This window comes from Ostrea edulis, chromosome 6 (genome assembly GCF_947568905.1).
Source record: "Ostrea edulis chromosome 6, xbOstEdul1.1, whole genome shotgun sequence".
Taxonomy (NCBI): Eukaryota; Metazoa; Mollusca; class Bivalvia; order Ostreida; family Ostreidae; genus Ostrea; species Ostrea edulis.
The window spans coordinates 36,432,860-36,444,383 of NC_079169.1; the positions used below are offsets into that span (position 1 = coordinate 36,432,860).

General features: G+C 34.1%; 1 protein-coding gene across 8 annotated transcripts in view; it reads right to left on the reverse strand.

Moving 5' to 3' along the window:
• Positions 1-478: 478 nt before the first annotated feature.
• Positions 479-11,524, reverse strand: part of LOC125683260 (endoplasmic reticulum-Golgi intermediate compartment protein 2-like) — a 27,449-nt gene continuing 16,403 nt past the window's right edge. For all 8 annotated transcript variants that reach the window (XM_048924228.2, XM_048924223.2, XM_056139519.1 and 5 more), the window contains 6 exons: positions 10,282-10,377; positions 9,376-9,434; positions 6,466-6,564; positions 5,502-5,602; positions 4,659-4,821; positions 479-2,639 (listed from right to left, as the gene is read on the reverse strand). In XM_048924228.2, the coding sequence (XP_048780185.1) occupies positions 2,458-2,639; positions 4,659-4,821; positions 5,502-5,602; positions 6,466-6,564; positions 9,376-9,434; positions 10,282-10,377 (700 nt within the window). In that variant the 3' untranslated portion in view covers positions 479-2,457. The remainder of the gene's footprint in view (positions 2,640-4,658; positions 4,822-5,501; positions 5,603-6,465; positions 6,565-9,375; positions 9,435-10,281; positions 10,378-11,524) is intronic.

Sequence of the window (11,524 nt, forward strand, 5' to 3'; positions counted from 1 at the left end):
GTGTATCAACTGTTAGGTCGAATTTTTCAGACTTGACATGAAAATCTGTACAACTTTCCATTTCACATGAATTTTAATGTACAGGCGTGACTGCATGAATGGGGCTGAAATTTTTTTAATTTTGTGTACAGTCTATACAATATACATCTATCAGATGTATGCAAGTAAAGAATTATAATTCATTCAAGAATTCACAGGACAAAATACGCACCAACAGCCAACATCTATACTGCTTAATTAATATATACATGTATATACCGTTAAAGACAACAGTCAATGCATATACTGCTTATATACTGTATATATATATACCGTCAAAGACAACAGTCAATGCATATATACACTGTACTTCTTGCCACTGACTTATATGCCCTTTATTGCGATAATCAACAACAGATTATTGCAATAATCAACAGCCAATAATTGTGATACGTAATCAATAACTGAACAAATTTTTGGGATATTCTAATTCATCAAAGACAGATTCAATATTTCTTTATTTGACAAAATCAATAATATGCATGTACATTTGTTTTTTTTAAATACTTTACATTTAAGTTTTCAACCCATTAAATCATTTTATACTTGCATTGTATGTTTATGAATTAACTGTAGAACCATGCACAAGTGTTGATATGCCACAGACTTGATTTTATTCTTTTGATGTCAAGATAATGATTGTATTACAGAACAGCAGCAACTACACGAGTAACATGTCAATAAGCTAGAAAAAAAAAAAAAAACACAACAAAAATCATGCAATCAACGTCTCTGTGATTTAGATATATTTGTATACAATGAAATACCATTTATCAATAAAGTTTAATACAAACATGATTTTACACATTGCACAATAATGGAGATTGCACATTTTGATTTTAAGACAAGCTGTGGTTTCGATGTAAACTATAGAAGTGTTCTCCATTGTACCTTTCTTTGTTCTCATACAATATTTCTCTATATGCTACACTGTACATAAATGCACCACATCCATTTTATCATCAATAAAAAGAATAGAAAATAAATCATCCAGACAGCTTGAACCTCAAAATAATTTAGCAAAGCATTAAGCAAGTCCCAAAATGTCAAAATATGATTATGATACTGTTTTTTTCATGTGAAACTTTACATTCATTCTGCTGATGCAATGTGAACTGGTATGAACTGGACGTATGGATTTCAATTCCAATGGCACTTTTGACTTAACAACTATATATCCAATGTTTCTGGTTTATTAAACTCTCACCAAAGTCCAAATTGGGGAGATGGGGGTTTGGGCAACAACAAAAACACCAATACAAAAAATCCCACCATAATAAAACAAATTCTCCAAACATGACATTTTCACCATAAAAGTAAATGCACTTCATACACCAAACTGGATTTATAAAACACAAATATGGCATAAAAATATGACATGCATATATGAATTTCTTTTCAATATGATAATACAATATGATTATTGAGATTAAAAGAAGAGAAGAACATTATTTGCAATGTTTATCCCAGTTCTTCAGTCAGACAAAACAAGATCTCAATTGTGTTTATATTCTGAACCCATTCCAAGTTTTGTTTATCTTCTGCATTCAAATGCACTTTGGTATTGAAAACCCTACACCATTAAAACCACATAAAATTGTATGTTTCTTTTATGAAAAATGGAATTTCAGTGTCTAAAATTAATTTCCAATTATCACGATTAACGAAATAAATTGCAGTTTTGAAAATTCATAAGAGTATGAACTGCGACGCTTCACCCCTGCATACTTCATGAAGCGGACTACTTTCATCTCTGTTGGAATTCCCAGGCATTAAAGCAATATTAGTTGTCATTACGGTTTTTAAATTTTTTTTATGTGAATATATCAACAATCAATATGATAAATCTTTTCTAAATTTGTCTTAAATGAGAACAAAAACAACGTTTTGTGAAACAAAAATGAAGATCAGGGCCATTAAACCAGCTATTTTTTAAATGTATTTGTTTGGTTTTTTTCTTTTTGTTTTGGTACATGAAGGAGATTACTAAACACTTTGATGAAGCTGTATAATCTAGTATGATAAAACATCATAATTTTCTCCACTGAACTAATTAATATTCTTCACTGATCTAGTTAATATTCTTCGCTGATCTAGTTAATATTCTTCACTGAACTAGTTAATATTCTTCACTGATCTAGTTAATATTCTACAATTTATTGTCTTTCTTTGCTTTTTATTCTGTGGGTTTTTTGATGAACAGGTAGGCAGGTTTTGGACAGAGAGAGGAATTCTATATATTAAAAAAGAAAACAAACTTGGAATGGGCTACTGTACAGAGAACAGAACAAAAGCTAAACAAGAATACACAACAATGACAAATACAAACTATGAACAAAAACATCTTGGTTTACAATCAAACTAGGAGCCTGCCAACATTCTGACAACGCTGTCGTGTCAGCTGATCCCGATGTCGTGTCAGCTGCTCGGTGAAGGCAATAAATTGACATTTGGTAGGCTGCTGGATGTGCTGTCTTTGAGTGATATTGGTGTTGCATCACTGCTGTTATTTGTGATAATGTCTTTTGTTTTAAATTTCCCAAGTTTGTATTTGCAACACACAACTTCCACCAAGAATTCTGTCCAGTTGTGTATCATTCCTAATTGACAAAAGAAAATAAAGTACGTATGTACATATATATATATATATCTATACATATATTGTCTTCCTAAATATACAAATCAGAACACTGTTGCGGAGAAAAAGTTTTCTGACGTTTATACCCACAGACACTTTCCTGTCAAATTCCATCAAAATCAGACATGATAGCATAGGTGCATCTGTTACAAATATATGGGAGTCCCTCATAAGGTTGGGGACATATATCTAACCTACTATCATCAAATTTAAGAGATGAAAAAAGTTTGCAAAGTGAGAACTCTAATAGTAGCAATTTGATATCTCCAATGTATAAATATTACAATTGCACCTTTATCATTCAGGGAACAAGAATACCACAAATGGTACAACATATGCCCGTTCGACCTGGAAGCACATTATGCACTCTAAATTGATATCATACACATTCCGAATAGAGAAGCCTTAAAGTAGGTCATGTGTGACAATCTAACAGACATGTGGACGGATAATGTATGTTTATAAATGGGAGGTTGTGACAAAATGTCATCGTAATATCTGTATCCATGATGAGAAAAAGTCCAGAAAATTATTTGACCTACTTTTAGTCTTCAAGTAGGTCACAGTGACCAATCAAGTTGAAATGACTGATCATGTATTTCTCTGAGGGAGTTTGTGACAAAATTTCAGGGCAATACCTGTATTCATAACAAAAATTCTTTTACAAAACTGTTTAACCTACATTTACCCCTAAAGTAGGTCATGGTGTACCAATCCAGCTGAAATGCAAACTGAACTTATATTCCTCCAAGAGGAAGCTTGTGACTAAATTTCAGGGCAATATCTGTATCAATAACAAAAACAATCTTTTTCTAAGAAGTGACACTACAACATTGACCTTTGACCTTGAAGAACAATAGGCGTCCTACACTTAGCATGAGGAATATGTGTACCAAGTTTGACGGTCCTAGCCCCAATAGTTCGGTCTGTATTCTGCCGACAAGGTTTTCATATTACATGTAACTGGTACTACGACTTTGACCTTGAAAAACAATAGGCATCTTCCTCTCATCATGGTGATCAAATGTACCAAAGTGCAAGTTCCTGGAGCATACAGTTCATTTTGTATACAAGGTCTGGACCAGATAAATGTACTTAATTCGTGCCTTCTTTGACAGATGTATAAAAACTATTAGAGATGGGGTAATTACAAAGGTTCTACAGTACATTGTATTTTATTACTTTAGCAGTATATGTAATGACAAAGGTTTTATTTCATTACTTTAGGAGTATATGTACTGACAAAGGTTTTATTTCATTACTTTAGGAGTATATGTACTGACAAAGGTTTTATTTCATTACTTTAGCAGCATACATGTATGTAATGACAAAGGTTTTATTCAATTATTTGGCAGTACATGTACATATAATTCTTTCGTAAGAATGGTAATATTAATGGGAAATATACAAAACTTGTTTTGCTAATTAAAAGTGGCTAACTTATTACCATGCGGATTAAAGAAATTTCAATCATGTTATCATAGCAAATATTTACGCCCTAGAAAGTTGTTTCTATAGAAACCGATTGTTAGGCCATTCTTGGTACACTCTTGGTAACTCTGTTTACCTGATTAAGATATAGGGCTCACGACAAGTGTGACTGGTCAACAAGGGATATCTTACTCATCCTGGGCACCTGATCCCACCTCTGGTATATCCTGGGGTCCGTGTTTGCCTAACTCTCTATTCTGTATTGCTTATAGGAGTTATGAGATTGATCAGTGTTCGTTATCTTCACCTTTCACTAATTTCTATAAGGCTCATATGAAATACTTGCATCATTTCCTGGATCCCGCTGCACAAAAAGTTAGATTTAACTGACAATCAACTTCCAATTAATGCTGTACAGTAAAAATTTAACTGTCAGGTTTTTTTAACTACTGGTAACTTTTGTGCAACTGGGTCCTAGATAAGATTTTAATGATGGCTCACCCGAGACAGCAAATATTCCTCATTAGATAAAATTTTAACAATGACTCACCTGAGACAGCAAATATTCCTCCCACAATGCCACACAGTCGAATCAGGAACTGACTAAATGGTCTATGTGATTCAATCACACGGATTTTTAAAGCATTAAGGTCATATTTCACAAATATTCCTGGCACACCATGACTCCCTTTATTGTGATTTATGGTTCTGTTCTAAAACAATAAAAAAAAATATCTTTCACATGTTAAAGACCTTCAGCGATTTTAAACAAAGTCTTAACTTTGGACACCATACTAAATCACAAGAACAGCCTTACTCACAGTATATTTCACATCAATTTGATTAAAATCGGATTGTTTGATCTGCTCACGTACATCACTACACCAGTGTAGCAATATACTGCTCTGATCAAAGAATCGGATTTTAATGATTTTACTCCACAATAATACTTAACATTTATTTGGAATTTTTACATAGCCACATCAGCAAAATTTTATTGTAAGAAACAGTATTCCAATTTATGGAGTAAATATGTTCTTATTTGTTATTTGTCACTGTTAATGGTGACTTAAAGGTCACAAACTTCTGGTTACTGGTGACGCGGCCATTAAATTAGCATTAATGGTCAAAATAACAAATGAGAAGATAATCATTTTCATTCTCAAACAATTCATGCATTTTACTTGATGTTTAAATCTTATGCTGAGTTCTGCCTTTTTGTTATATGAAATACACATGTACTTATATTTTTACATCATTCTTATTATGTCAAAATGGAAAGTTTTCTGTCATGTTAATTTTTGTTTAAAAGCCTTAATCATCAGTGAATTAGCCAATCAAAATACTGATTACAAAACCATTGCACTAAAATAAGATTTTTTACTCTCCTTACCCTCTGTGTGACAGAAAACTGGAATGTGTCGATATTTCCTGCTGCGTAAGTTCTCACCTCAGTGGGAACAATTTTTATAAAGTAATTATAAACATGGAAATCTACAAAATAAATATCACACATTAAACAGAAGTCAACATCTTTAAAAATCAAACCTACATACAGTTTCCGATCTGATTTGTATTGGTGCTGCGTGAAATACACCATAACAGTATACATATCAACTTATCAAGTACAGACACTGTACAGCGACTCCAGTACAGACACTGTACAGCGACTCAAGTACAGACACTGTACAGCGACTCAAGTACAGACACTGTACAGCGACTCAAGTACAGACACTGTACAGCAACTCAAGTACACAGTCTATGCAAAAGACATCAGACCGTCAGACCTGACCGATGTGCAGTGCCTAAGGTCCGATGCATCATTTTTTACACCGGACCAGAATGTCCGATGTCTCAGTGTCCGGTTTTGAGCTTTATTATTTTGAAGCGGAGTCATTTAAATGTTTGTTATGAGTAAAAAATATCACACAAACAGTATACATATCAACTTATCAAGTACAGACACTGTACAGCGACTCAAGTACAGACACTGTACAGCGACTCAAGTACAGACACTGTACAGCGACTCCAGTACAGACACTGTACAGCGACTCCAGTACAGACACTGTACAGCGACTCAAGTACAGACACTGTACAGCGACTCCAGTACAGACACTGTACAGCGACTCCAGTACAGACACTGTACAGCGACTCCAGTACAGACACTGTACAGCGACTCAAGTACAGACACTGTACAGCGACTCAAGTACAGACACTGTACAGCGACTCAAGTACAGACACTGTACAGCGACTCCTAATTGTGACAAAGACCAAAACTACTATTATGTGTATGAGTATACATACTGTCTGATGAAATCTACAATTATTACATGTATATGAGGCACTAATACACATACTGTCTGATGAAATCTGCTCTTCTCCATCAAGCGGATTTATAATGCCTTTAACGGAATCTCCAAATGAAAAGTGGTCAATTCGATGAGAAAAATTGTAGTCTGAAAAGCAGAATACAAGTGGTATATTTTTGTTACTGTAAAACTCTTGTTTGAATTTGCAAACACACAAGTCCAAGAAAATGTTCATGTACATGAAGCCAAATGTCTTTATGTTATGCTATGCTAATATATCAAAAACCTAGGCTTTAGACCTAATGTCACAAATTTGTCCTGGAAATAATTGTAAATACTGACAATTAAGTTCAACAGATTATTTAAAGTCTCAATCTTTAACATTTCACAAAATTATGACGTACAATACACAACACGAGTTTTATGAGTGCTCCACGCAACACGGTGGAAACTTTTTATCCAAAACACGATGAACCTTTAAAATTGTCGGCACCTTTGAAGTCTTAATTTTCTGAGCGGGTTAGACTTTGAAGTCCACGGAGGATCTCCGTGGATGTCACCTCGCATCTATATCCATGGATGCCACCTTGTACCTCCGTGTGATAAAACAAAGAAATAAAAGAAATAATAATTCCATGAATTTTTCCGAAATGATCAACCTGGAAAAGCGTTCCACTTGGCCAACCCCTTCATTATTTAGAAATTGGCGATAAATCATTCAATTCTTGTAATTGTTGTAAAATGATACATTGGTGTTTTCAGTAATATCTGTATGCAGACTTCCCTGCAGACGTTCATGTCCTTTTTTATGAAAAGCCCAAATTCTCGACATCCTGTATATAAACACCTGTGTTATTCCCACCACTCGTCGGTACATTGTTTCACGGCACATGCAGCAGAAGTTCACCAAATGAGAGGAGGATCATGAACAAACGACTATCAAATGATATAAATTGCCAGTAATTTCAATTTGATAAATAGCAGCTAAAAGAAATGTGTACCATTAGCAGTGGTTTTTTTTTTGGTTGGACAATTTTAAAAATTGGACATTTAGTGCACCACAAATCTTATAACGTATAGTTTGCAGTGTAATTAAGAACGCTAGTAGGTGATTTGGATCTGCTATACACATGTTTACATGTAGTCTTGAAACATCACAAAGTATACAGTTGGCAACGATTGAAATAAAAATGCAGATGTTTTCTCATTTATTCAATGACTCACAATCTTATCCGCTTTTTAATGAAAGTTGTAAAACAAACGTACTAGTTTATGGTAAGTTATAACACCCAAATACGGGGGTAAAATTCATCTTCGCTAACCATGGATTTTGGGTCTACTTCTGTGCTCTTTATGGACAAATACTCAATGGAAATTTTTTTAAAAATGCCTACCAGTAGATAGTCCACTTGCATAAACCATGTATCATGGTGGTAAACAGAAGAATTATCCAGTAAATCCAATGAAGTTGTAGTTTAACTTTTGTATTTATACCCCACACAACAAGTTGCAGAGGGTATAATGTTTCTGACCTGTCCGTCAGTCTGTCAGTCCCTTTCTTGTCAGCACAACTCTTCTGAGACCGCTCAACCGAATTTCATGAAACTTTGTAGTTGATAAGGACACACTGTGTAGATGTGCATATTCCCAGGAAATTCTGATTCAATAATTTTTCTGGGAGTACATGTATATTATAATCAATTATTACCAATGCTCTCTCTCTTGTTTTCTCTCTCTCTCTCTATTATGATGTTATAGAGTCAGTACTGCTTTCATCATTTAATGCATTTAAATTAAAAATGATTTCATATCGAAATTAAAAATTTTGATAATCTATAGCATATATGAATAGAAGGACCTAAAATGCAAATCGTTAAATTAATTTTTGTCTATAATTTTCTTTTCATGAACTAGTTGCATTTGACAGAGGTTTTACATCCTTACACATTGACTACAGACACGTAATATCAGAGAGGGTGTAATATGTAAGCTTGAAAGTTAAGAATTCATCCATGTAGCAAACAAAATTACTGTACGATTTAAGAAATTGAAGTTGGGAGGGGGAATTGAGACAGTTTGAGCAGATGAGGACTAACCCCCCCCCCCCCCCCCCCCCCCCCCATACACAATTTAAGGTTTTGATAATCGGACAATTTAAGCACCATTTGTTGTTGTTTTTGTTTTCTTATGAAGAATTTTAAACAAATTAAACGATGACATACTCTTCTCATACATTGAAAAATATAAGTAAAGTTAACATGGGGCTATATAAAGTTCAATCTGAAGTTTGTTCATATTTCGTCATTTTAAATTAAAAAAAAAAAATTTCTCGAGTTAGTGGGACTATGATCTATGACTATAACAATGACCTGTGTATGGCTTGTATATTCCATGCAAAATGCAAAGAGTTTTTCGCCTCAATAGAACAACTGGGGGTCAGCTAATCCGAGTATTTGAAATTAACAGAAGTGTTTGACTTCTTGCGAAAAGTGTGAAATAATATATATATATATATTGGGTCGGTGCAAGATACCCATGATCTTAGACTAGATCTGACATCGCGCCAACCCAATCTATTTCACACTTTCCTTAAAGGAAGTCAAAAACTTCTGATAATTTCAAATACACGAACTAGTTAACTGTAATTTAGTTCTATTGTGGCAAAGACCCTAGGAATTTGCATGGAATATACTTGTTATACATAGATAATTTTCACACCTCCTGCAAGGCACCCATGGCTAGAACAAAGCTCCTAGAAGCTGTGTGTATTCGCAAATAACACACAACGTGGAACACGGTGTATCTCCGTGGATTTTCCACCGTGGTCTTTCCACGGAGGGGTGTATAAAACTCGTGTCATGTACTGTAGGTTACAGTTATGATCAGATGGCCACTTTAAAATCTTGAGACGGACATTTAAATGCTTCATGAATATTACTTTAGTTTCCAATTAATCACCTTTTTCATGAACCATCATTGATATATGAGCATGTCCCCTTGGAAACACCGGAACTGATCTACAAAAGAGACGATTACTGCAATATGTGCAATATGATAGAGATTCTTCCCCAAACCTTGTCGCAGAATTATAAGTTTTACCATTACATGTAACTTTAAAGACATAGGATTCCAAAACCTAATTCCGTATAGAATTTTGTAAAACTATTTATAAATGTTTTAATATTGCTAAAAATCCATATTTACAACAAAGTTTTCCTTTATATTTGCATTATTCCCAACTCTTTACTTGAATATTCAATGGAAAAACATCACCCAAACATTGAAATCCTTCAAAAATGCCTTTTCATTGGTGAATTTCATGTATTAATGACCAATTGGCATTGTTGTTTAATCATATAATATAGAAAATCCCACGTAAATACAACAAATTCCTACTTCATTTGTTGCGTCCAAAATCTCCGGGATCCTACATTTTTGTACGACTTTATCAATTAGATTTAAATACATTTCAATAAAACTTGGTAATGTACAAAAGTGATCTGTTACACTCAGTAGTAAGAGGTACTTAGACTAACTTTCCTACACTCAGTAGTAAGAGGTACTCTAATAGATAAACTTTCCTACACTCAGTAGTAAGAGGTACTCTAATAGATAAACTTTCCTACACTCAGTAGTAAGAGGTACTCTAATAGATAAACTTTCCAACACTCAGTAGTAAGAGATACTTAGAGAGACTAACTTTCCTACACTCAGTAGTAAGAGGTACTCTAATAGATGAACTTTCCTACGCTCAGTAGTAAGAGGTACTCTAATAGATAAACTTTCCTACACTCAGTAGTAAGAGGTACTCTAATAGATAAACTTTCCTACACTCAGTAGTAAGAGATACTTAGAGAGACTAACTTTCCTGCTGTTATGTGAAAATTCCCAGCCACTTTATTGACCTCCAGGGAGCCATGAACTCGACAGGCATCAGGCTGTCCTTCTGCTGGAACTTCCCTACAGAATAAAAACTCACAGTTAACAACATGTACATGTATCAAACATTTCTGTTATTCAAATTTGTTCTGTGTTCCACTTTGCAATCAAATATACCACTGAAACAGTTTATACAGCTTTTGTGGTATCTCTTACAGGCATGGTGCTGAACATTTTTAATTACATTTGTATATACCATTTGCAAGTCTTGTTAATACAAACAAGAGGCCCATGGGCCAAATCGCTCAACTGAGTCACTTTGGTCCATATTAAAAGATTCTCCCTATATATTTGGGGGGGGGGGGGGGGGGGGGGGTTGCATAATTTTAACAAACTTGAATCTGCACTATATCAGGAAGCTTTCATGTAAATTTTAAACTTTTCTGGCCCAGTGATTCTTCAGAAGAAAATGTTTAATGATTTTCCCTATATATTTGTTTTAGGGATGTCAACGAATATTTGAATATTCATTCAATGAGTTGATATTCGAATATGAAATTAAGATTCGAATATTTTGTTATACAGGTCAGGGACTAACAAATCCCATTGCCCGACACCCAGGGCAAGTGGATTTTTTGGTGTCGGGCAAGTGAATATTCCTTAACCACTCGTCCACAGGCAAGTGACTTGAAAAATCAAAATAGAATAAAACTTGTACATTCGGATTGAAACTGAAAGTAAATCACCGTTCAAGTTGTCTCTCGTTATGTATTTAACTGGTAAATTATGTGAAGCAGTTTGATCTGTGTCGTTGTGAGTCTTTATTCAATACAAATTTTACCAACAGTTTCAATTAAAGGCAGACAAATTGGCGTCGAAGGCTGAGTCGATGGAGATTGGTTGTACATTGTTTAACGTCCCGCTCGAAATTTTTTAACCCATATGGAGATGTCACCATTGCCGGTGAATATGGAGCTCCAAATTAACATTAACTCAAATAATTGAAGATATCTTCATTTATTTGAAGATATCATCAATTCAATTATTGCTCTCTCTAAATGAATTAATGTAATGCGCGCATTAAATCAATTATTGCTCTCATCAAATGAATTAATGCACACTTCAATTCAATCATTACTCTCATCAATTGAATTAATGTGCGCATCAATTGAATTAATGAGAGCAATAATTGATGCTCTCATCAATTCAATTGATTTAATCAATGTGG